Source organism: Hippichthys cyanospilos, chromosome 16 (assembly GCF_059441005.1).
Source record: "Hippichthys cyanospilos isolate Australia breed blue-spotted pipefish chromosome 16, RoL_Hcya_1.0, whole genome shotgun sequence".
In the NCBI taxonomy this organism is placed as follows: Eukaryota; Metazoa; Chordata; class Actinopteri; order Syngnathiformes; family Syngnathidae; genus Hippichthys; species Hippichthys cyanospilos.
Window position 1 is genome coordinate 1,762,790 of NC_142384.1, and position 27,034 is coordinate 1,789,823.

The 27,034-nt window shown below is 38.7% G+C and overlaps 1 protein-coding gene across 12 annotated transcripts; it reads left to right on the top strand.

The window, feature by feature from the left end:
• Positions 1 to 6,972: 6,972 nt before the first annotated feature.
• Positions 6,973 to 25,087, top strand: rpain (RPA interacting protein). Of its 12 annotated transcripts, none has more exons than XR_015868158.1 (8): positions 6,973 to 7,142; positions 7,209 to 7,385; positions 7,463 to 7,535; positions 10,158 to 10,269; positions 10,351 to 10,414; positions 21,088 to 21,150; positions 21,280 to 23,420; positions 23,931 to 25,086. XR_015868158.1 is itself a non-coding variant. In XM_088436681.1 (8 exons), exons 1-7 carry the CDS (start codon positions 7,071 to 7,073, stop codon positions 23,414 to 23,416), a joined length of 606 nt encoding a protein of 201 aa, XP_088292807.1. In that variant the 5' UTR covers positions 6,973 to 7,070; the 3' UTR covers positions 23,417 to 23,420; positions 23,931 to 25,074. The 12 variants fall into 12 exon arrangements, 11 of the variants coding, with proteins under 11 accessions (XP_088292807.1, XP_088292808.1, XP_088292804.1 ...); XM_088436681.1 differs by having other exon boundaries at positions 23,372 to 23,420; positions 23,931 to 25,074; XM_088436682.1 differs by having other exon boundaries at positions 23,372 to 23,420; positions 23,969 to 25,074.
• The last annotated feature ends 1,947 nt before the right edge of the window (positions 25,088 to 27,034 follow it).

Consider the following 27,034-nt stretch of genomic DNA (forward strand, 5'->3'; position numbering starts at 1 on the left):
AATAGACATCAGTGTCTACCCATGGTAGAAACTGAGAGAGCGCGAGGGGGGCGGGGGGGGGGGGGGGGGCACTGCATGTATTGATGCGGGAGTCTGCAGTTATTCGGGTTGGATGAGAGGGAAACGCCGCTTTCTGATTGGCTGCAGAGAGGATGCTGCTAATGCTGCTGCTGCTTCCATCTACTCACCGTCTGCGCTGAGTAAAAGTGGTTAAAGATATTGGCAGTCCACTGGTTCCGGGGTATCACAACCCATTTCGCTGTCCGAGGTGCTGATCCAGCCCATCACATGTGTCACAACGAGGTGATGGTGGAGGCATGAAGAGGAAGGGAACTTTCAAATAGTCATATAATTGTTATGCATCAGTTATATAATTCAGTGATTCTCAAATGCAGGTACGGGTTGCCTCTGGGGGTAAGGTACTTCAGGGGGTAGAAGATATAATAATAATATTGAAATAATTAAATGTTTTGGGAAAATCTAGGTTCATAAAACAAATATAAGTTTATAAAACAAATGTTATGTTATTCACTTCCAGTTATTCAATTTCATTACTGTGATCCCTTGTTACATTGCGTCTTGCCTATCACACCCTCAGAGCATCGCAGATTTATTTTTTTGGGGGGGGGGGGCAAAAAATATAATTCGTAACGACGTGTTTTGACAGTTTCCTGTCTTGTAAATGTACTTAGTAAATGTAAAAAAAGAAAAAAAAAGTTCTTGCAAAGCAGACTGAAGTTGTGTGATGATTCTTTACACATCACTAGGTTGAAGCAGAAATCATTTTGAATCCAAAATCGATTCCGAATTGAATCGGAGACCCCAAAAATCAAATCATCGAACAAAGATTAATTTTGTCCAGTTTACTGCACAATTTTTGGGACTCCATAATTTGTGTCAGAACCCATAGTTTTTTTAGTATTGTGAGTCCGGGGACTCAACATATTCTTGAGGTAAAATGAGCACTGAACCTTATATAGTAAATGTACTGGTATGTCTTCTCTTTTCTTGTCTTGGCTGTACGTACTAGTTGGGATCACAGTCAGCAGTTCCTTGGATGTCCAACTAAGAACAAGTAACAAGAGCGTACCAAACATGATTACAAAGCAGAGTTTACACTTTAAATTCCAATTTATTACATAAGACAAGAGGATACCAAGGCTTTCATTCATCTTGTGCTCAAAGCACGTCCTCCACAATGACCCAAAATAAATAAAGGTATAAATAAAAATAGTGCTGTTCTCACCTGATTGGCCAAGCAATTCATTTAGCTAAAGGGGCATGCCTATGCGAAAATCGACCAATGAGGGCAGGAGCTATAACCCACTCCCACTCAGAACTTAAAATCGACTCGTTATTGGTGTCTGGCTCTTGTAGGTGTGCTCCTTGAGCTAACTGACGTTTTACGGGGAGAAGAGTTTACGGGGAGGGTAGAAATTTCCATTAAATTCTGGAATAACGTTCTTTTTATGTCTTTTTTGAAGGCTCATGTATGTTTATTCATTTATTTTTTTAATTAATTGTTTCATTCCCCTGCACATGGGTATTGCTTGTAAAAAATTATTTTTGTTCTTTGATTATGGGCGAGCGGCTTGGAGGTGCAATAGTTAGCACGTCTGCCTCACAGTTCAGGATTCCGAGTTCAAATCCACCTCGCTCTGGCCTTCCTGTGTGGGGTTTGCATGTCCTCCCCAAACCCGCATGGGTTTTCTCCAGGCACTCCAGCTTCCTCCCACACTCCAAAAACATGCATGGCAGGTGAATTGGACATACTAAATTGTCCTTAGGTGTGACTGGGTGCGTGAAAGGTTGTTTGTCTCTATGAGGCCTGCAATTGGCTGGCAATCAATGCAGGGTGTCCCCTGCTTGATGCCTGAAGCCCTGGGATATACACCAGCAAGCCTGCAATCCTTGTGAGAATAAGCGGCTCTATAGAAAATGCATTGATGGATGAATGGATGGAATAGGTGCTTTGAGCAAACAGGTGGCTGAGAGATCATAAAAGACAAAAGAAAGCTTTGGAATCCTCTTGCCTTTTGTAATAAATTGGAATTTAAAGTGTCGCCTCTGCTTTTTAATCATGTTTGGCAAGCTCCTTGTTACTTGCTCTTAATTGGACATCTGATCCCGACTCTATACAGTCAAGACACGGAAAGAGAAGGCGTACCAGAACATTTACTGTCTAAGGTTTAATAATTTAAGATTTAAGTAAATACTGTACATGTATTGCAATAATATTTGTCTCAAATATATAGTATGAAGACTTCACATAAAAAAATAAAAACAATTTTTTAAAAAAAGATTACGTGGGGGGGGGGGTGATGCTACTTTGCGGTTTTCACTATAGGGAGGGGTCCCCATTAACCGTGAAAAATGAGGGATCACTGTATTTTAAAAAGCCAGATTCTCCCCCATACCAGAATTGTTAGACCCAAATTGTCACGTGTCACCTCTCGTTACCTGTCAAGTTAATTATTCATTTTTTGTGAACAGATCTTTCCTATGATCCCAAAACAGAACTCTTTAAATTGAATATTTTTCTGTGGACAAATGTTTACTCATAATTATTTCTTTTTTTTTCTTTATGTTGATTATTTTTCGTGGTCAAATATTTATTAATAATGAAGTTAAGTTTTTTTGATAACAGATCTCTTCTATGATCCAAAAGAAGACATTTATTTTTTTATTATTTTTTTGTGGAATAACAAATACATTTTAAGACGTTCTAAAGTGATGTCATTTTTTTTTCCACCCAAAAAATCTTTGCACAGCTTAAGGGGTTGGCTGAAAACATATGTCGCAAGGGGTACCTCACTGAAAAAAGGTGGAGAACTACTGATAATTGACCAACTTACATCAAATATAGCAGATAAAAGATTTGAATAAACTATTATGGGTACAATTTTGATTTTTTTTATTGTACATTTTGTGTAACAGACGTATTCAAATTGTTTCGATTATGGCGGATGGTGGACCAGAATTTCTTCGAAGCCGTCCGGAAGTTGTTTTCCATGGCCTCAACGAACACCCCCACACCTGAGTTTTTGCACTCTTATGACTCAACATCTTATAACCAAAATAATTTTTGCCATCCCAATGAGGAACAAAAAGCATTGTGTGTGAATCCAAGTGAACATTGGGCCTACGTTGAAATGGCATTACTAAATAAAAAAAATAGAAATAAAACTCTAATGACATAGCTATGTACATTTTCTTTTATGTTTTAATGTTTTCAGCTGTTGGAGAAATTTAAGAATCCTTTACATATATTGTGTACTTAATCAATGTTTTTAATCAGATGTGCCAATCAAATAGGACCATGTCGATTTATGTCCTTAATGTAGCAATCAGTAATACTCAGGGAAGTACTAATGTACTAATCACCCATGTGTTAGACGTTATGTTGATCAGATGTTCCTGTTGATTGATGAAGCGATTTATTAATGTTTCTGATTCAATGTGATTATACATTTGACACCCTGTCCTTATCATTAGGATAGCAACATGTTCCACTCATGACAAGAGTGCTCGAGGCTGTGTGCTGGTGGTTGTTGAAGTCTTTCTCAGACAGGGCCTGTCAAACAACAATTGAACAACATCCTGGACCGGGGTCACCTGGAAGGCTCCCCAAGAAAGAAGAAGTCGGGTGGAGAAATGCGGTGGACCCGAGCACCCTTCTTACTGGAACGTGTTGCTGCATACTGCATTGAGCCACACACCTACACGCGTGCGCTTAGCTGTCACAAGATGTATTACAAGATTTTGGGTTCCGGTCACATACATCGCTCCCCCATGCATCTCTACCCTCTAGGGCCGGAACCTACATGTAACCTAGGGACCTCTGAATAATAAAACTAAGGGGAACGAGGAAGTACCTCAGAGCGCGGCAGCACTGCAGCCTTTGTGGTCCTGTCTCGTTCTCCTCATGCATGAGCATAACCGTTGCCTTCTCTCTTTCTTTTAGACAAAGGCTCGGGTTGACAGTAATTGGCTTGGTGAACCTGACATCAGCCTAATGAGTACAGTATTATTCCAACTGATAAAACCCTGTTAGTACACAATGGGATTTATCTGGCAGTTCTACCGTCACTCTTGCAAGAAATTAAGGGTTTTTCCATGTTACGCATATTTAATCGCATGGATTGGCAGATTTTTAGCATTTTATGCAAAATGGGTGATTGGTTGTAAATGGTGTAAATCAAATGAACTATTGCACCAAATACAATTTTGTTAACTCCAGTGACTTCATGTACTTCCATTTGTACTAATCCAAGATTTCACAGCATTTACAGTGTTTTTTTTTTCTTTGTCATTCATTTATATATTTTTTTGGAAAAGGGAGCCCATGTTCCATGTTCTGTGTATTGAGAGTTTTGTGGACAATTATTAGTGTTTAATTGTTGTTGTTTTTTTTCCAAGTGCATTTTAATAGGTGTCAATTGTACCCAACCTTTGGCTTTTTCTGGACCAGGCTGTTCCAAATCTCCATATACTGTGGGAGGATTGAAATAAATAAAGTTGTTTGACCATTGTGCAATATTCTGAACTATTTTAGGTCATTTTCTTGTGCATCATTCTTGCAGTTTTTAGACAAGGGATGGCACACTCCTGATAGCGTAATAACTAAGTGGTCGTGTCATTTTGAAATTTGACATGTTGCTACCATATGGGTGAAATTTCGGCTCCCTAGTGTTCTCTTTTGATGCTTTCCATTTGATGTGAAATGACTTGTAAAGATCTAAAGAGCCAAGGATTGGTCAAAATAACGCACAAGGGTTAAGCACTCTTTGACCAAAATTTGAAAATTAATTCAGTCATTTGATATAAAGATCTATGGAGTGAACATAATACCGCACAAGGGTATATAGATATTGTATATTGGTTCATCTTCTGATTGAATCAGTGATCAGCTATATTCTTTCTTTATTTATTTTGTTAACTTTGTTTAACTCTGTATTATGTTTCATTATGATACAGTGGCTTACAATAATAAAAAAAAATGATAAATGCAGCAATACACACTCCTCCTTGGGTTGTGGTAGCTATAACAGACATTATATTATATGTAATATAATTTAATAATAATTAGACCTACATTATATTTTAAACATACTGTTGCTCATTAAGAAAACAATTATTTGCAAGTTTTTTAAATTTATAAAAATTTAATTTGTTCATTTCTAATGAAAAATGTTCTAAATCTTACATATTGTCAGTTTAAAGGGAGTATGTGTAATTTTTCACATGCGCCCGTGTGAGCTTTAGGGGCATTACGGTAAATGCAGCAATAAAACAATCAATTTAATGCCATAAGCCTCGGGAGAAGTGCCACTGCTCCATGTAGTATAATTTAAAGATAACGAGATATTGTCACTTTAAAAAACATCACATTGTGGCGGACACTAGGACCATGTCTCTCACCCAGTAGGCATGATGCTATGATCCTTTGATGCTTTGAACCTGTTGGCTTTGTCTTTGCTGTTTTGGACTTTGTTGTATCAGTTTTGTGATGGCATGCGAAGAGTAAAGATCTCCACTAGCACAGCAACGTGTGGTTTCTTCGCCTCGCCACATTGGTGACCCCGGATGGGTCATCTTGCCATATTATTATCCCAGACGTTAGAAGGTTTAGTCAGTGCTGTTGGAGATGTAGTCTCGCCACATGGGTGACCCCGGACGTCAGAATGTTTCAGCGAGGAATCACCGCAGACGTCCCACATCGTGACATTCCTCCACCAGCCTACTATACGTCAGGTAATGCAGCAAGCTGGTACCACGTCAGCCAGCCAGCACCCCGACAAGGGTCCTCTTACCCGTCGCCCAGTCCCTTGGCGCACCAGGGATCGAGCCAGCCAGCAACAGGCTGGTACGGGCACCGGTGAGAACGGCTGTGCAGTCCAATTTCGGAGTCCCTGGCCGTCGACCGGGATCTTCCAGCCGGGCGGCCTCATCTACTACCGATGTCCGTCCGGCCTCAGCAGTAGGCCTCCAGCCACCATCATTCAGCCGCCCCTCCGATTCACCATGCCCGCAGGTATGGTCCGAGTATACATCGGAGTGGGTCAGCTGGTGTTGGTGCTGCAGCAGGTTCATGCCCAGGCACAGACTGGGACGCAGCCGCGACCGGCCGTCCCTCGGAAGCCACTGTGCCTGCCAGCATGCAGGTCAGCACTGCCACTCCGGCTCCTGCGGAACTTCAGAACATCCCTTTGCCAACGCTACCTCATGGTTTTCACGCTGAGCGTCTCACCCTTACTCCTGTCGCACCTGGGGCCCTGGTGTCACATACACCGCCCAGGACCGGACTGAGACTCAGGGTGCCAGACTGGTGAATACCCTGTGGGGTTTTCCGTTATGCCTTTCTGGGTGTTCGGGGGGGAGCTGTGTGGCGGACACTAGGACCATGTCTCACACCCAGTAGGCATGATGCTATGATCCTTTGATGCTTTGAACCTGTTGGCTTTGTCTTTGCTGTTTTGGACTTTGTTGTATGAGTTTTGTGATGGCATGCGAAGAGTAAAGATCTCCACTAGCACAGCAACGTGTGGTTTCTTCGCCTCGCCACAACATTGACAATAATCTTGACTTTGACTTTGACTTTGATAGCATAAAATAGAGATACTATACCAATGAAGATGTCATAACGTGAAAATATCCTCAACATGGATGACATTATCATAAGTAGATCGTCTTGATTATCATTACACCGTGCAAGTACAAGGCAATGACATGTTTACTTTGGACTTGATTATTGTAGTTTCTTGTAATATTACCAATTTAATCAACAAAAAAGTGTATTTCTTTTGTCAGGAAGCATTATTTTGACAATAACAGTAATATACATAAAATAAATCTTTTTTTAAAACCACATTGTTTTATTCAATCGCCTTTTCAAGGCAACTAAAAATCTGGTACTTTCCCATGTGTCAACTACATGCCCCACAATGCATTACGTGTCAGCACACATTCACTTCCCGGGTCACTGTATGTATTAAAACCGGTTCTGGTTTGTTTCTGCGGGAGTCACAAATTGTTTTTTGTCCAGCTAACTTGGCATCTGTGATTGTGAAATGGAATCTTTGCAGAGACATCGCTCACTTTATAAAGGAACTACTCCGCCATGGAAAGAAACATATCGCAAGGTAGGGTGTATTACTTTGCTACTTGGCAGGCGAAAGGTTACATTGCGTTCCCTCTATTTCCAACAGCGATGTGTAGAAAGGCTCAAGAGTAGCCGCTCGAGGTTACTTGACCGATACCGCAAAATGGGCGACAGCGCTGCAAATTCCATCATCGTACAAGAGGTCATGGAGCAGGAGTGGGCCGCTCTGCAGTCAGAGGATCGGAGATTGCCATCTCTGTGGGACAGTGGAGGCATCGCAGAGGTACAGTCACTTGTTCGATCTTTGTACCCTCAAAAAATGACGATATCGCTAAACCGTGACGTCTTTCTAAATACTAGATTCACAACGTGATGAGGGACTTTGATGAACTGGCAGTTTTAGAGGAAATCCAGCAAGAGCTCCAGTCTTATGGTAATGTTGCTCACTTGCAATCAGTATGCAAATCGTCGCATTGCTAAAATCCTGGCCGAATTAACTGGTCAATATTTTGGCATGTTGACAAAATGATATAAAAAAATTGACCGTTTTAAAGTGGAGTGCAGTAACTCGTTCATTTTTCAAACTGTGTTAAATGAAGACAAGTATTCTAAAGAGAGACATAGATGATCAACAGCACAACCAATTATTTTATGATTACCTTTAAATTGCCTTCCAAAAACATGGTATTTGAGGTTTGGTTCCCGATCTCACCCTTTTAAAAATGCATACTATGCGACAAACTCAACGGTTAGGCTTTACGTTTAAATTTTAATATTTAAAGAGGACGGTTTTTGGGCTAAGTTGGTGGCACAGCGCCACAAGTTTGTGTCATTGCTTCATTTCTGTCATATTCAAGTCTGATAAGAAGTGTTGCGCAAAGCCAAGATGAGGGATGAAGCTGAAATATGGTACTTATCCCAGCCTAAATTAGTAAGGAGTCGGTGGCATGAAAGCAGGTTAAATTTAACCCGACTCAGTTACAATGATGATTTCTTTTCTGCCACTAGCGTGCTAGCCAGGCTAACAACCAGGCTAAGATTATTCTCGGATTCATCTGGCCAGTTTTATTGTCACTCTTGCAACAAATTAATGGCTTTTCCAGCAATTTATGCACCTGGTCCTTTGTGATATAGTGCATTGTTTTAATTATCCTGCATAAAAAATATTACAGATAGGGTATACAGTGTTCCCTTGTTTTCGCGGTGAATGGGGACCTAACACCCCCATGAAAAGGGAAATCTGTGAAGTAGCCTCCCAAGAATTTTCATGCGTCTGTATGTGGGTACCAGAGTTTTTTTAAATGTGAAAAGTATTTATTCTTCACCTATTTGAGACGAAGAATACCGCAGTACACATATTTACTTAAGTCTTAAATTATGAATCCTTATCGTAAGTAACTGTATTGTTATCCCTTCCCGTTTCGGAGGGATAGAGTTGTCCTTGCAGTAACGGCCCTCAGACATCTGACTGGAGTGGAGCCTGTAGCTGATTAAACATGATAACATGCAGAGTTTATACATGAAATTCCAATTTATTACATAAACACTCCCGGTCACAGATTTCCGCTTTCTTTCTTCCTCGCTGCTCTCTTTCTGCTGCGCTTGCGTGTGATCTTCACCTGGAGAATGCTCCAAGTACTGTCCTCAACTGACTGGCCAGGCAATATGTAATCAGCTTACGGCCACTCTTACAAGACATGTGATTGTCTCACCCTCCCTCACGTCCATTGCTTACAAATACGGAGATCCCTTGCTGCTTCACACTTTGATTTTCGCACCCTTGGTCCTTTGCGTTTTTGTGTGTGTGTGTGTGTGTGTGTGTGTGTGTGTGTGTGTGGGGGGGAGGGGGGGGTATACTGTATTATGGAGAAGCTTTGACGTTTTCTTGGATGCCGGACAGACGAGGTAGCTATAAATGCATTTGCCACGGGCCCTATGCGGACGTGGAACTACTGCAGTACACATATTTACTTAAATCTTAAATAATTAAACCCTATACACTGTAAAGTACGTTAAGTAAACCTTTCCTTTGAAGTCTTGCACAGCTGTGGTCATTATAGTAGCCGCCCGGACGTTGAATTAAAGTCTAATCTGTACATGAGGAAACATGATATAAATGAAGAGTTTACACTTGAAATACCATTTTATTATAAAAGAAATTTAGGTAAGAGATTTCCAATGGTCTGGTGAACATCTGCCCCATTGTGTTTCTGCCTCAAAAATGTGTGTGTGTGCGTGTGAGTGCCAACAACTGCGTTTCTTGACTGACATGGCACGTCCCTGTGGGTGTAAAAGCGGGAGTTGGGGCGGTAGTAGATTACAATTGCACAGGGACATGCCGTGTCAGTCATGAAACACACCCCGGCACACGTTGTTGTCAACAGGCACCAGGCAGAAGAGCAAAGACGACGTTCACCAGACCGTTGGGAATCTCTTACCAAGATTTCTTTTATAATAAAATTGTGTTTCAAGTTAAACTGTCCATTGTTATCATGTTTGGTCATGTACAGATTAGACTATAATTCAACGTCTGGGCCGCTGCTAATACATTTTTTTTTTAATGTGAAAAGTGAGGGCGCTACTTCATTTTACTTATCGCGGGGGGATTCCGTTCCCCATTGACCGCGAAAATCAGGGAACACTGTACTGTATTATTTTTTTGTATTCTTAACATACTGCATAGTGCAGTCAGAAATTGTGAACAGGCTTATAAGTTACCATAGTCGATTGCCAACTGATTTTTGTTATGATGTTTTGCTGTCCAGACCAGGAAGAGAAACACTATTGACATTTATCTTTTCAGAGACATCTAAGTATATGGCTTTTTTCTGAATGTGTTTGCACGAGAGGGAAAATGATTTGAATTCTTGTGGCTTTGGTCATAATGGAAAAAAAAAAAATTGCTAGACTTTAATTTTTAAACATTCAATGTATTTGTTGGAGAAATTAGTTTTACATTGAAATCATTAATTGAGAAAGGAAACTAAATCTTTTGAGGTGTTTCCATTTATATTAATTACATTGTTTTTTGTGTGTTTTTTTGCTTATGCTTCAGAAATGTCTATTATTAACGAGTATGAGAGAAACCATCAGTTTGAGCAGCAATACATATCATCTATTGTGAAAGGAATGGAAGAAACTCATGTAATCTGCCCCATGTGCCAGACGTAAGTATGAAACCATTGTGCTTGTTGGCTGTTAAAGGAGTTTGTGTTGTTGAGGGCTGATCCTAATCTTTTGTTGGCTAGAAGCTACTTGAACATCAACATCCATTTCATCTCCTGCCCATGTGGACTGTACATAAATACAAAGGTTTGTATCATTGACAAAAAAACAAACAAAAACATAATTCCAAAGCTCAGGTATTAGTATGTGATGCATTTTCACAACACCGGGCTTATGTAGCAGAGATTAGTTTGAGCTATTGACGGAAATACATATTTTCAACAGAGATATCCATTTTGCGATATTAGTTTTGACCTATTGACGAAAATAAACATTTTCAACAGAGATGGCCATTTTGACATTCATACAAAAACAACGTCCTTAAAGGGATAGTGTGTAAGATTTAGACAGTTTTTCACTGCGGCCAGCAGGAGGTGCTGCAGGTGCTGCATTTACCATTGTCCGTAGCTATAACAAACATGGCCGGAGAAGTGCCAACCTCCATGTAATTTAATTTAATCATAACTGGACCCATGATAATATTTTAAACATACTGGTGGTCATTAAGAACACATTAATTTACAAGTTTTGGGCATTTACAATCATTTATTCCTTTTTAATGAAAATGAAAAAATCTTGAAAAAAATCTTACACATTGCCCCTTTAAGATCTCGACTTTCGTTTCCCAGCTGGCAAAAGGTTCAAATTGTAGTGGAAGTGTATGAAAATAAGGCATAAGTAAACGATGGCCTCCATTGAAAGTTAAACGTGCCAAAACTTTAAATGCCAAAAATGTTTTTCACAAAACTAGGGATTTCTACTTGCCAACCTTCAAATTGCTGTAATTTAATTTTCTAAGCTCCCTTTGTGTATTATGTATCACTTTAAAGAGAACTAATACCGTATTTTCCGGACTATAAGGCACACTGGTGTAAAAGCCACACCAGCAAAATATGAGCAAAAAATGGCTTTTGTCACAGATAAGCCGCGCTGGACTATAAACCACAGGTAATAACATCAGATCTTTACGTAATCTTCCTTTGTTTTGTAGTTTATTTGAGTGAACATAATGCATTCTAAATAATTCATATACAATCATATATACATAAATAAAATCACATATACTCCGTCCTGTATATAAAATTTACCACTATCACAAATTTACCCAAAATTTTATACATTCTCTTATTAAATTTAGGCATATATATATTTTTTAATAATATATTGTTTTAACTTTTTTTAAGCACAGCCATTGATTACACCTTTTCAGTTCTATTTGAAAGTTGTTCGATAAATTGACACCTCAAACAGATACACACGTTTGCTTGCTGGTGGATAGCAAAAAAAAACAAAAAACACAGATAAGCCGCACTGGACAATAAGCTACAGGGCTCAAAACATGAGGAAAAAGTCATGGCTTATAGTCCGAAGAATAAGTTACATAATTGGAATAAATTAAAATCTCTCCTTTTATCTATTTTTCAATTTCTGAGACACAAACCTGATATTGTGAAAATGCTTCATATATGCTTTGTGCTGCATTAAATACCACATTTCCAGACTAAGCCGCACCTTTATATAAGTCGCAGCAACAAAAATTGAGCAAAAAACATCTTTTGCCACAAGTAAGTCCACACTGGACTATAAGCTGCAGGTCATAACATCAGATATTTATAAAAAAATAGAATAAATATATTTTTTCTCTACCAACTGCAACATCCTCTCTTCAACAGACTGAACATTCCTCTATGTTTAGTCCCAACATTATAGTTGTAGAAAATGGGTGGATCAATATTACTTACATATCACCAACAGAATACTGCAGAGTTAAATCGCAGTTCAAACTTGAAATTAACACTTTGATAACATTCTGTCTCCCATTGTTTAATTGATAACATTATTAAGGGGTCGTGGCAGCAACTCAGTGAGAACCACTGCAAGTCAAATATGTGTTTTACTTCCTGGTTAGCAATGTCAGTACCATAGAACTCTTATTTAACAAGAAATTAAACCGCCAATGTGCTAAATGCAATGTATATGCATATATCTAAGTGTGTAAAAATATCGCAATCTAGATCCTTTAAAGTTAATAAACTTGCCTATTGGAATAACCAATTAACTTTAGTACTCGTTTGCCAAATGCTCAAATATTATTATTTAGAACATAAGAAATGCTAAATAGTACAGTGGGCCCCAAGATTAGTGATTACGAGATTAATCCGTTCCGCGGTTGGGATTGTAACGCGAAGTCGCCGTATGGCGGGCAATCCAAACCTACGTATGTTATTTCACCAATACATGTAAAACCCCAGGCAAAAACATCAAAATTGTATGTACATACAGTGGGCCCCCGTGTTACGAACTTAATCCGTTCAGCGGCTACGCTCGTAACTCGAACTGCTCGTATGACGGGCAATCCAAACCTATGTTAATTCGTGATTGCGTGCAACGCGTGCAAAAACCTTAGGTAAAAACATCACGACTTTATACACATATTAAAAATGAGTAACATAACCTACTGTACAGTTAAATAACAAATATACAAAGGAAAAGTGACATTTACCTTTGGGGCGACGTGACTTGAGCTGGGTGGAGGCGGAGGAGAGCAGAGACCAACCCGCAGAATTTATTGATTTATTTTCTTAAACGGGAACTTTTCTCAAAACTAGAACATATCACCGGCGATTTCCTTCTCTTTAATCCATAATAGAAGAAGCCTCTCAATTTTCTTGTCGATCGAGGTCCATCCCCCGGCAAGGAAAGTCTTGCCCTTAGAAGATTGCCGAGCGGTTACGGCCATACTCACGAGCCATGCGTGCGCCTCCTTCGTATTTTTTTAATTTTTTATTATTATCTCCTGCTTGGTTTCTATTGTCATCATCCTCTTACTTCTTCCTTTACCGCCACTAGCAATTTTAGAAGCCGTGTCTAACAGATAAAGTTTGCAAAGTCTTAACAACATTCCTTCCTTCCGTTTTTGACTGATTTTCTCTCCTTCCTTCCGTCCCGACCAGCTGTGCCATCAAGCTAGATAAAGGCGTTCGGCCAATAGCATATCAGTATTTCTGTGATTGACGTGACGCCTGCCAATAGCATCTCCGTGACTGACTCCGTGACTGACACCGTGACTGAGACAGTGACTGTGACATTGTAAGAGCAACAGCGTTCAACGATGCCGTAATAAGCGTCAACTTCCAAATTAGTTGACGTAGCAAAGCGAAAATAAATGTTCGAACACAACGGCTGACATTTCATATTGTTCGTAAGACGGGAGGTTTGTGCGTAAGTGGGGGACAAAAAATTCCGCGGTCCACGCTCGTATTTCGAAATGTTCGTAAAAGAGGGTGTTCGTAAACAGGGGGCTGACTGTACAATCATATATACTGTATACCGTATATCTAACTTACACGTCACAAACCTTTATACAATATATTATTCAATTGAGACATATTTTTTTATATTTTTAATAATATATTTTAAAACTATTTTTGAGCACAGCCATTGATTCACATCTTTTGAGTTCTATTTCATAGTTCCATAAACTGATTCCTTGAACAGATACACACATACGCTTGACCGGTGGGGGAGGGAAAAAAAAAAACAGCGAATAAGCCGCAGGGCTCAAATCATGAGGAAAAAGTCGTGGCTTATAGTCCTAAATTTGAGGCAATCCTCAAGAATCGCTCAGGTACATTTTTCACCAACATACTGGGGGCGGCATCGCTCAGTGGTAGTGTGGTTGTCTCCTATGGCGTTATATTTGTGCCACAATCAAAAAATTGAGCGCATAAAATAAAACAGCGCCCAAAAATTTATTTTGAGCGCAGAAAAAAACTATTGAACGAGCAATGATAAGAGTTTGATGGATTTTGAGCACGGAAAAAAAAGTTGCTCGCTCAAAATTCCTTTTTGCTTGCTCGCGATAGCCCTCTTTCGCTCAACATCTCGCTCGCGATACTCCTCCCTCCCTTGCTCAACATCGCGTTCGCGCGACATCGAGCTCTCGCTCGCTCGACTCGAGTAAAAGCACATTGATTGACAGCTTAGTATCCAATGAGATTGCTTGTTGCTGTCCTTGAGCAAGACCCTGAACCCCCAGTTGCTCCTGATGCTGCATCACCAGTAGGTAAATGACTAGTTAGTGTAAAGTACCCAAGGTAGAAAAGCACTATATAAGTGAAAGTCCATTTACACTAACAATTCATGTATTTAATCTGAGTCTGATATTAGCTAGCATTTTCAATTGTGTCAATATGTTTTGAAGTACTCAGTAAATAAATAATGACTTCTAAAACACCTCCTAGAAATGCGTAATATGACAATGCCTCCCGGCCTCTTCAAATGACATGTGGGAAGAAAGCGGACCAATGTTGTCTTTTCAAAATCATTGCGCGTATGTTGCTAATGTAAAGAAGAAAAAAAAAATCTTTCTGCTCCAAATATTTCTGCTACTACCCAATTCATTCAAAATATCACAAATGACGGTAATTCACCAAGATACGCAAACACAATGTGTAGCACTCATGATTTTGTTTTCTTTTTATTTATGAGCAACATTGTCCATACATTGTAATCAACTCAGTCGCAATCACCTTGATAACTGTATCTATGTAATTTCCGAGGGCAATCTTTTTTTTTTTTTTAATATGCCTCATTTTCAATATCTCTTTGCTTTATTCCTAAAGACCTTTGTGAACCCTTTTGAGTTAAATATTACTCTTAAAGTTTAGCTACAAAAATAATACAAACTATTTAAATTTCCATATTTTCCGCAACGGATTATAAAGCGCACCTTCAACGAATATCTCATTCTTTAAAAAACTTCGTATATAAGGTGCACCAGATTATAAGGCGCATACAATCCAAGCTACAGTGGTGGATGGGGCTGCATTTGCATTCTGTTATGTATCCGCTAGATAGAGCTGTGCTCAAAAGAATGTCAACTCAATGATCAGATAAGTCACTCAAGCTTTATTAATAGAATTTTGGCATTTTCACTCAAAAAATGAATAAACAAAAAGTTTTATTTTTTTCCAGAAGTAATGTCCGTGAGGTGGTGTTTTCACGACATGAATTTAAGGCTATTATGTATGCATGAATCAAAGCTACGTTGGTGGCTGGGGCTACATTTGCATTCTGTTATGTAGCCACTAGATGGAGCTGCGCTCAAGGGAATGGCTACTCAATGATCAGAGAAGTCACCAGTTTATGCAGTCAGCACAGGATATGGTCTATATATAAGGCGCACTGGATTATAAGACACACTGTCAGCTTTTTTTAAAAATTAAAGCTTTTAGGTGTGCCTCATAGTGCGGAAAATACGGTAATACATAACTTCTACTTTACACAATCGAACACAATGAGGGAATGTGCTTTACTGGAAGACTAGCAGTCAATGTGGAATGTGATAAAACTTTTCTATAATTGTGTTTTGTTTTACACTATTTTAAGATGAAGAACATCACCCCAGATGTCCTACGAAATCTTCTGGAATCTAGAGTTACGGAGCACATGGAAAACTGCTCGCACAAGCCTGTTTTTTCATTAGCTCTGAACGTAAACGCCACACCCAACCTACTGATAAACTGCAAGGTAGAACACTTGGTTACAAACATCTTCAGTACAGTTGCTGCTTGTCTTTCCTGTTTCCCATCCATTTTTTTGCAACACTAACCCGATTGCTACAGCATAGGGATTAAAACAATCCTCTGAATAGAATAGAATTCTCTTCTATGACAAAGTGTCATAACCCCATTTCGCACGCCGGCCTGAAGACTGTTGTCAAACAATAACTAATCTATCACATTGTCATCATATTTTCTCTTCCCTCTGTTTGCAGGTTTGTGACTACCTTGCCATTGTCATATGACTTGGAAGACCATAAATTAAATATTTGTATTCATAGTCATGTAACTATTTGTTGAAATAAAGTTTGTTTGCATATTTAATTCAGAAGTGTTCTGTACTGTAGGAAAAGTTTATGAAAAATCCGACGGCTTTGTGTGAAGGTGAACCAAAAATGTCTGAGGAAAACATCTATCATATTTCATAAGCCATAAATCGTTCTCAAACTAAAACATCTGCACCCTCAATGCTAAAACACGTTTCTGGCGATGAATCATTCCTCAGATGAGTTTTGGTCATGAGGCAGGCAACTTTTCCTGTTTCACAGAAATGAAACAGAAATTTATTGTGCCAGGCATGAATTGAAGAGTGCGATGTATGACTCTCTTCCATACCTTTAGTGGTGACAGAAGGGTGGGCAAAAATACACTGTCTGACTGACGGACCGATGATAAGTTTTGCTTGGGTCGTATAAAAGATGGACTGTCGGTTAGGGAAAGGGGGTTGGGGCTCTGACAAATGTCAGACCAGCAAAATACTGTAAGTTACCAATCTCTGCTATTTTGTACAGTCAAAGGAAAAAATTGTATATTTCAAAATAAGCTTCTTTTTTCTGGCAAAAATCTTTAACAGTGATCAATGTGGATTTGTCAGAGGAGAGATTAATGGAGAGAATAACTGGTAATATCCCAGTCTGGTCACTTCCAAGTCATTGTACTCTTTATGTATTGCAAAATCCAATGTGATTTCTTACCCATGTAGTGTAACAATTCACCCCTTGTTGGGGCAATTTATCAAATGTTCACTTCCCCTATTTGGTGGTTTGTAACTCTGACCTTACAAACAAAAACAACTGTCATGACCCTAGGGGTTGGCTGTATTATTTGTGTTTTGTCTCCATCTTCAGGCGTTTTTAGATAATTGCTCTTATTTTCTGGTCCAGTCAAACTGCCTGCCCTGCTTCGGGTCACTTAGATGCGGGTCTGCTATTGGCCTGCATCGCAACACCGTAAGATACTGGTCTGCTATTGGTCGGTGTCACTGTCAAAATGGTGGCATGCTATGGACTGGATCGCATCTGAGTGCTTAAAATAAATATTTCTGGTGCATTTTACTGCTTATTTCAAACTTGAATGAGCCATGGGTCCCAAGATTTCTAGTGACGTTAAAGCGAGAAGTAAGAAGATGATTTATGAAACAAAACTGGAGATAATCAGAAAATACAAAGAAGCCTAAACTAGCCTTGCCTTGGCTACCCTCACTCGGGAATATGGCCTCGTCACATTAAGGTAAATAATTTATTTCTACTTTTTTTTTAATTTATGATGTTTTTTAATTGTATACATGTATATTATATATATGTAGCACCTATTATACCAATTTGACACCAATTTCTAATACAGTCGGCCCCCGGTTAACGAACACCCTCTTTTACGAACATTTCGACTTACGAGCGTGGTCCACTGAGTTTTTTCTCCCCCACTTACGCACAGACCATTCGCCTTACGAGCAATCTGACATGCTAGCCATTGTATTTGTTCATATATTTTCGCCTTGCCACGTCATCAAAATCAGTAGTTAAAGCTTGTCACTGCAACGTAGAACGATATTGCTCTTACAATGTCACAGTCACTGTCTCAGTCACGGTGTCAGTCACGGTCTCACTCACGGAGATGCTATTGGCCGGCGTCACGTCAATCACAGAAACGCCGATATGCTATTGGCCGAACGCCTTTATCTAGCTTGATGGCACAGCTGGTCGGGACGGAAGGAAGGAGAGAAAATGAGTCAAAAACGGAAGGAAGGAATGTTGTTAAGACTTTGCAAACTTTATCTGTTAGACACGGCTTCTAAAATTGCTAGTGGCGGTAAAGGAAGAAGTAAGAGGATGATGACAATAGAAACCAAGCAGGAGATAATAATAAAAAAAAAAAAAATACGAAGGAGGCGCACGCATGGCTCGTGAGTATGGCCGTAACTGCTCAGCAATCTTCTAAGGGCAAGACTTTCCTTGCCCGGGGATGGACCTCGATCGCCAAGAAAATTGAGAGGCTTCTTCTATTATGGATTAAAGAGAAGGAAATCGCCGGTGATATGTTCTAGTTTTGAGAAAAGTTCCCGTTTAAGAAAATAAATCAATAAATTCTGCGGGTTGGTCTCTGCTCTCCTCCGCCTCCACCCAGCTCAAGTCACGTCGCCCCAAAGGTAAATGTCATTTTTCCTTTGTATATTTGTTATTTAACTGTACAGTAGGTTATGTTACTCATTTTTAATATGTGTATAAAGTCGTGATGTTTTTACCTAAGGTTTTTGCACGCGTTGCACGCAATCACGAATTAACATAGGTTTGGATTGCCCGTCATACGAGCAGTTCGAGTTACGAGCGTAGCCGCTGAACGGATTAAGTTCGTAACACGGGGGCCCACTGTATGTACATACAATTTTGATGTTTTTGCCTGGGGTTTTACATGTATTGGTGAAATAACATACGTAGGTTTGGATTGCCCGCCATACGGCGACTTCGCGTTACAATCCCAACCGCGGAACGGATTAATCTCGTAATCACTAATCTTGGGGCCCACTGTACTATTTAGCATTTCTTATGTTCTAAATAATAATATTTGAGCATTTGGCAAACGAGTACTAAAGTTAATTGGTTATTCCAATAGGCAAGTTTATTAACTTTAAAGGATCTAGATTGCGATATTTTTACACACTTAGATATATGCATATACATTGCATTTAGCACATTGGCGGTTTAATTTCTTGTTAAATAAGAGTTCTATGGTACTGACATTGCTAACCAGGAAGTAAAACACATATTTGACTTGCAGTGGTTCTCACTGAGTTGCTGCCACGACCCCTTAATAATGTCGCTCAAAGCCGCTGGACACGAAACATCCATCCAGTCATCATCTTGACCGCTTATTTTCAGGAAAGTGTCGGAATGAATTAAGTAGCCAAAATCGGGCGTTGTACTGACATTAAAATGCAAAACAATTTATAAATCACATTCACTGGCACATGTTCCTCCTACCAAATTGGTCCCTGCGCGAACCTAGTGTTCAAAACAACACTCACATTTGCGGGTGACTGACATGAAATATATGGCTCCCAAACATACTTTTGTCACTTCGGTATTTTATACAGTAAAACATTGTAACTAATAAATGAATTATACCTGTTTACTTTGCCGACTCGGTGCAAAATCACTCCAACTCGAGAACCACAACGAAACAAAAAGATGTGGATAAGGTTGATAATGTAAGATAATGTATTTACTCTTGTGTGGGTGGTATGAGGTGGTGTAGGGGTAGTACGAATTTATTCTATTGTTCTTCAAGAGTTCTTCAAGTCATGTTTATGTTCTAGGCTTGTGTATGTAGCATTTAATCTACTACATTACACTTCGTGCAAGTGTCAATTCACATGTGTGTACACACAAATACTCCTTGTGACCTTATACACAATAGAACATTAAAGTATGCCAATTATCTTGTGCTCATGCTAATATGAGTGTTTGCTTATGCAAATCTGCTAAGACCACAGTTTTGCTGACCTTTTCACTTTGATATGGTAGTACTTTTCTGTAGCTTAGCAGGTGCTTGACAGCAGTAAATCTTTGGTGCTATCTAGTGGTCAAATAGAATGGAGGCTGCTTTACGTTGGCTTTCAAAAGGTCTCAAATGTACTTCAATTTGGTGTCTTTAAACGTACTTACATTACTTTAATGGTGAGCTGGAAAATAAAATATGCAAACAATAACATAGCCACATTTAAGGTGTTTTCAGACTTTTTCATACAAATACCTAATAAAAGTTATCCTGGTTAGACTCTTGATAATATATGACACATTTTACACAAAATTAAAGTAAAACAATTTCAAAGAAGTAATTTGTTTTGCAACTTTGCTGGCGGTTTGTCAGAGAAATCTCGAAAAGAAGACTAGGACAAGCCTAGCTGCTAAGCAGCAAAAAGAGTAACTCAGACCAGCCGAGATTGACTTTTCTCTGCCCAGGCAAAGGGAGAAGAGCTTGGCGAATGAACTCATGCGTTGCCAATATCACTTATTCGTCGCTCAAGCGTCTCTGCCTGTTTTTTTTTTCATTCAGCAAAGCATTGCACATTACAAGACATAACAAATAGAGCTAGTCGGGCGCCACCAACAGCTGGGCCAAGGTCCCAGCTCCCACTTTCCTGCGTCAACAGCTTTATCTAAGGACTGGGGCGAGATGAACTAGGACTGCACACATGGATAGCAATGCACACTATTCTAGACAAGAAATAAGCACATAATGATAAAAACCTAATATATGATTCCCTTCCCACGTTTTGCCAAGACAGATGAACCTATTCGAGCACAGATTGAAATAAGAATTGTAACTTTTTTTCAATTTTAAATGTGAGTACGGCTAGTATTATTAATGTTCTTCCATCCATTATCTTTTACTAATCCGGTCGCGTTGCAGATTTATAATGTCCTAAACTAAAGAGCATTTCCATATATGTAGAAAAAGCCCTTGCTTTTGCAAGGTCATTTGAAAGCTGCTGTTCCACATAAATACATGTTTTTGTTTCAGACCAGAGGATGTCCAGGCCCTCTTCAGTGGCAAGCTTATTCTGTGGTACACTGAAAGACAAGTACCGGTACTCTATCATTGCCCTGATTCCTGGGGAAAAAAAAACAAACAAAAAACATCACAATTTTTAATGGATTTTAATGTATGACTTTTATCTGTACATTACAATACAAAAAAAATCATTTGTATTTTAATGTATGACTTTTAGCTATATTTTTAAATTGTAGTATGTGGTATTTCTTCTTATCCGTCATTTTATTTGGTATAGTTTTACTGATCCATTTAGTTTTACAATTCTACTATAGATGCCCTCACAAAGTTAACGTTGATTGATTTCACTTCGCATTGCATTGTACTTTTATTTACTGCTGCTGTATTCTTTGTCTTTTTCCACAGACAGATTCTCTTAAATGTGTAGGACAGGCCAGCAAGAGTACATCGCTAGCTGACTTTGAAAAGGTTTGCATGTATAATACACACAAGTGCACAAACTAGTACTTGAATTTGTTTATGGTTGGTCTTGCCTCATGTAGTAGAGAAAACAATACAATTATAGTAATATGATGTGACGTCTCCTTTCTTTCAAAGGCACTAAAAGTGTATAAAGCAGAACTGAGAGATGATCCCATCATCCAAACACATCTGACCATTGATGCCATGACGTAACTTTGCCAGAACGACTAATTCCTTTGCTTGCTTTCAAAAGTGCACCTTTGTCTGTGCGACATCAGTTGGCAGTGATAATATCACTATTTGCATTAATGTTTTATTTGTTTAATGTTTGGCACTTCAAATATGATTTATAATTTTTTTTCATCTTCAACAATGAAAGAGTTCACCTGCAACTCTTCTTGACGAAGCGTGTGAAAAGAAAGTGATTTATTTAGTTGATTTTTACCTGTTCTGAGAGATCTCTGCTGAATAATTTGTGATTGCAGTAGCGTATGGTAGTTTATTGCAGCCTGCTCGGTAAAAAAATATATCATTTTGAAATTGAAAAGTTTAAATTAGCTATATATATTTTAAATATATAGTTTAAATTAGAAATATATATTTAATATATATTCATATCTCGTTCTTGTGGACTCTCTCTCTCTCTCTCTCTCTCTCTTCTCTCTCTCTCTCTCTCTCTCTCTCGCTCTCTCTCTCTCTCTCTCTCTCTCTCAACACACAAACGCATCGTATTTTTCGGAATATAAGCCGTACCAGCATATATGCTGCAGCAGCAAAATATGAGCAAAAAAAAAAAAAAAAGATTTTTGTCACGGATAAGCCGCACTGGACTATAAGCCGCAGGTAATATCAGATATTTATGCAAAAAGGTGGTATATGAAAGTTTTTTTTTGTTGTTAATATATTTTTTTAATTGTCTACCAACTGCAACATCTTCTCTTTAACAGACTGAACATGCCTGTATGTTTAGTCCCAACATTATTTTCATAGAAAATGGGTGATCAATATTAAATAGCAGTGCAAACTTGCAATCAACACTTTGACAGTATTCTGTCTCCCATTGTTTAATTGATTAATTAATGTAGTGAACATTGCGCACACTGCACATAAATAATACTGTATATACAATCATAATATTATAAATAAAATCCTATATACTGTATGCCGTACATCAAATTTACACGTCAAACAAGATATACAAGGTTTTATTCAATTTTCTGTATTCTTTTTGAGCACAGCCAGTGATTCACATCTTTTGAGTTGTTCCATAATTTGACTCCTTGAACAGATACACACATTTTCTTGACCGGTGGAAAAAAAACAGCAGACTAGCCGCACCGGCCTATGAGCCGCAGCAAAGTCTCGGTCCGAGAGAGAAAGAAAGTGACAGAGCCATATAATGCACTTTACTCTTCTTCCATTGAGTTGTCTTTGCTCACGTCCACTTTTTTGTTTTAGTTTGTCAACCTGCTCTTGACTTTTTGTGTGGAGAATTGTGACATTTGTCCCTTGTTTGTTACAAACAAATCGGACGAATGGCACTTAGACATTCTATCGGCTATGGTTTGGATGCAGGACCAAGTGGCCTGGATCACATTTCAAAAACTCGGATGTGTGTCATTCACACTGCCATTAAAATACCAGATACAGATCGCATAAGGGAAACAAGATTGGAATTGGGACACTTCAGGATGCAGTGTGAACCAAACCAATCTTTTTGCAGTATTTTCTCAAAATGTATCAGAGATATTCCAAGACTAACTGATTCTCATTGTATTTTTAAAATGAGTCAACACTTTTATGTTGTGCTCCTCTTGAGAGTTCTCCAATCAGGTGTACGAGTCTTACCAGTTAGGTAAAGTAAAACTTCCAATGGATGTTTTCAATTCAAAGATGAATTGACGAAAAAAAAAAAAATACACTGAAATCCTCTTCAAAGAGGAACCTGCTGCCAAGCTGTGCAGTCTTGGGCCATGCTTAAGGTTCCAAACAGAGAAATGACACAACTGCAATTAAAAGGCAGTCTAAAGACCTCAGCCAAGAGCCAGAGAACCCACCGTGTACATCTGGATGTATTTCTAGCATTATAACAAATCAAGATCATGTAATGTTGTCAGAAATTTTCAGTGATGCAGAAATGGCTCACAAGTTCTTGGTTTACCCCTTGGCTCATACTCTGCTCTTCCATCCTCATTGCATGAATTGTCTCGTTTTATTTCCTTTGCAGTTCCACACAAACGGGTTGTGGTACATCTTGTGGACTTCCTTTTAAAACAGTAAGAACAATGATTATCGTTTAAGTGTGTTTGTTACAAATAGTTTGTTGAATGTGTGTCTTAACTGTTCAGTTAAATTTGTGTTGTACATTGTCACTTGTTTGTAAAACATCCAACTCGTGCAGTTGTTTGGATATAGTTTTTGTTTAATCAAAAATGGTCACATATCCATGATAAACCTTCTTGTCACAGCTAGACCACACTAAATGGCAATTAATCTTATTCATAGTCACAAGGGCAAAAGACTGAATATACGAAAGTTAAGAAAAGTACAGAAGCTAAATTAAAAAGGTGAATGATGGGGCTGGTTTTAATAACAGGAAGTGTCTCTGAAGCCCTGAGGCACATGACCACATACTATACTTACACACTTACTTGCATACATACAGAGGCACATAACCTACTGGTTTATGTCTTTTTAAAAAGTGTGTTTCAGACTACATTATGAGAGCGACTCTAAAATGTGAAATTACTGAATTCTTTATACTGTGTGTATTCACTCCCTCTCAGCTCTCTTTTCCTTTTTTCCTCACACATCTTGAGTAAAGCCAGCATTCCTCCAGTGCTAAGACTGTGTCGCAGGCCACTCAGACCTCTGTGGATCCCTCTCGTTTAAACCCCCGAATGGGCGAATGAAGGGGAGGAGTTGCAAAAGAACTTTGAAAACACTTGATGAACCTGTGGACTGTCTCCAAAAGAGATGGGCACATGCCATTTGTTATACTGTATTCCTTTCTGCTCTCCCTTGTTCCAATACTGTTTTAACCCAGTCTAATTGGGGTTGATGTGACACCAAGTGCACCTCTCGCTGGAAGATGCCACATTTCTCCCATGACCAAAGGTTTCTACTGTAGGATGAAACTGGATGATTTTCGTTCATTACCGTCTGCTGTCTTACTTTCTTGTAAATTTGTAAAAATAAATGACTACTTACACATGCCACAAATATACATTTATTATAAAATTGACACCAAACTAAGAAGCAAGAGGTTAAATCAGGTTGTGTTGCACCATTTTTTCCACACGATTTGTTATTCTCTGACTGAAAACTATGGACCAAAAATGTTTTTATTTGTTCTTGCAAAAATGTCAAGATGGCCTCTCCAAGCAACATCAATCACACAAGGCACTCTGGGATTAGGATACACTTTTTCTTTAAGACCACACCGCAAGAAGACGACCATCATGTTGTGCCACTCACCCGCATCTCACCTCCTCTTGTGTAAAACATTGTGAAGTGCTACTCTTCACCCACTTTTTTATGTAATTATAAGGTCTAAATTTTATAAAATGCAAGTTAAAATGTTTTAGTTAATTGTAGTTAAAATGTTTGGTGGGATTGTCTTAGAAGAAAACACATATTGTCCATTTCTAAAAAATGTACATTTGCAGGGACTGAGGGGTTGCAATATATGAAACAAGTTATTAAAAATAAAAGTACCCTTATTTATTTATTATGTGTAATTAATTTTGGGATCTTTTGGTCCTTTCCACCATTACACTTTCTGGTTTAAGTTTGTGGTTACAACTTACAAGACTCCACCTTCATCTCCACTTTCTAGATAAAGCTGGGGGAATTGCATTTTACTTTACTTTTTACTGCATTTTACTTCTTTCATATGGGCTCATACACCATATTCCATTTTTAATACAGAATATTTGTTTCATGTTTATATTATTGAGAAATATGAAAAATAAAATGTGTATGTAGAAATATGAAAAATAAAATGTATGAATATAAAATGAAGTGAAAATCATTGCTTTAAAATGGTGTGGAGGTAACAGAGGTGTCGGGAGAGCGACCCCAATTTATGATCTCCTCGGGAGGACTGTACAGTGGGCCCCCGGTTTACGAAATTAATACGTTCTGCAGTTGGGATCGTAACACGAATTCGCCGTATGGCGGACAATCAAAACCTATGTTAATTAGCTAATGCTTGTAAAACCCCAGGTAAAAACATCAAAATTGTATTTACATATTAAGAATTGGTATCAAATTAGTATAGTAAGTGCTACTTATATATAATATGCATGCATACAAATAACATCATAAATAAAAAATATATGAAGGATTTTATTACCTTTGAGTGACACTTGTTATTGCCATATTCCCTAGTAAGGGTAACTTAGGCCAGACTATTTTAGCTTTTTGCGTATTTCTTGATTATCTTCCGCTTTGTTTTCATACAAGTCATCTTAGTTCTCTTTTTAAGATCACTAGCAATCTTGGGACTCATGAATAACCAATTCAAGTTTGAATTAAGCACTAAAAGGCATAATAAATGATATTGAAAGGACTCTCACACAAGATCAAGTCTTTAGGCAGCGATCTTTGTGACCCCGTGCGCCTACCAATAACAGACCAGCATCTTCGTGACCTCTTCACGCTGACCAACAGTAGACCAGTATCTTAGGGAGTCGAGACACTGACCATTAGCAGACCAGCATTGTAGTGACACGTTGCAGCGGAGGCAGTTTGACGCTAGCAGTGAATAAGAGCAATTACCTAAAAACGCCTAAAGAGGGAGGCAAAACAACAAACACAACCAACCCCACATGTCATGACAGTTGTTGATGTTAATCGTAAAGCGGGATAAATGCCTTAAAGAGGAGATGAAAAAACTCAGTATTCTACATCGTAATGAGAAAAAAACCTAACCCAGGGACGCTGTACCCGGGGGTCCACTGTATTTAGGACTGGATCTCAGATTCTCAATCCCCTCGGGTTGTCCGGCCAGAGCAGGAATTACGATACACACTCTCCTGCCACTCTTTATTTTTATATCTTGTGGTAGTAAAATGTCTGAGAGTGTGTGTGTGTGTGTGTGTGTGTGTGTGTGTGTGTGTGTGTGTGTGTGTGTCTGTGATATACTGGTGTTTGTGTATATATTATTGTATATGGGTTCTGCAAAGGACAGTGGGCGGCATGGCTCGGTGGCAGACACATTGGACAACTCATCTTCAGAAGAAAACAGTATTTTAAAGCAATCAGAAGAGGAAGCTCCAAGTTCATATACAATCCAAAACAACAAAGGTGGTCTTTTATTTCTGCAGGGCAGAATACTCCTCAACTGGTACTATTGTGCCACCATTCATCAACATTCTAAACATTTAAGAAGTTTGACAGCTAATCTATTTATCATGTGGTAAAAGTAAAACCATGTCTACAATTGGTCTCAAAAATACTTTCACTTTGCCATCTTTTACAGTTTTCACTTCTGCTTTGCAAATTTTCTAATCCTTACTTTATTGGTTTAACAACTCTTCCCATTGACCAATGATTTCTGTGTGACAAAGCATCTTCAATGACACAATGTCGCCGACATTTATGTTTTTTTTTATCATCAGTCCATTTTCTCCTTCGTTGTAGAGTTGAAAATATATTCACTCCTCCATTGTTTCCAAAAAGAGTCTGCCAGACACTGTACTTGTTTCCACTGCTTGGAATAAAGGTCTGGTGGTGCAAAGTCTCTTGCTGATGCAGATACTGCATTAGTCTTTTGTGTAAGCAGCATTGCTGGAGTAAGAAGGGTCAGCTTGTCCGGATCTATTGACACTGGTACAATAGGTCTTGCATTCATTATAGCCATTACTTCTGCCATGAAGGTACTCAG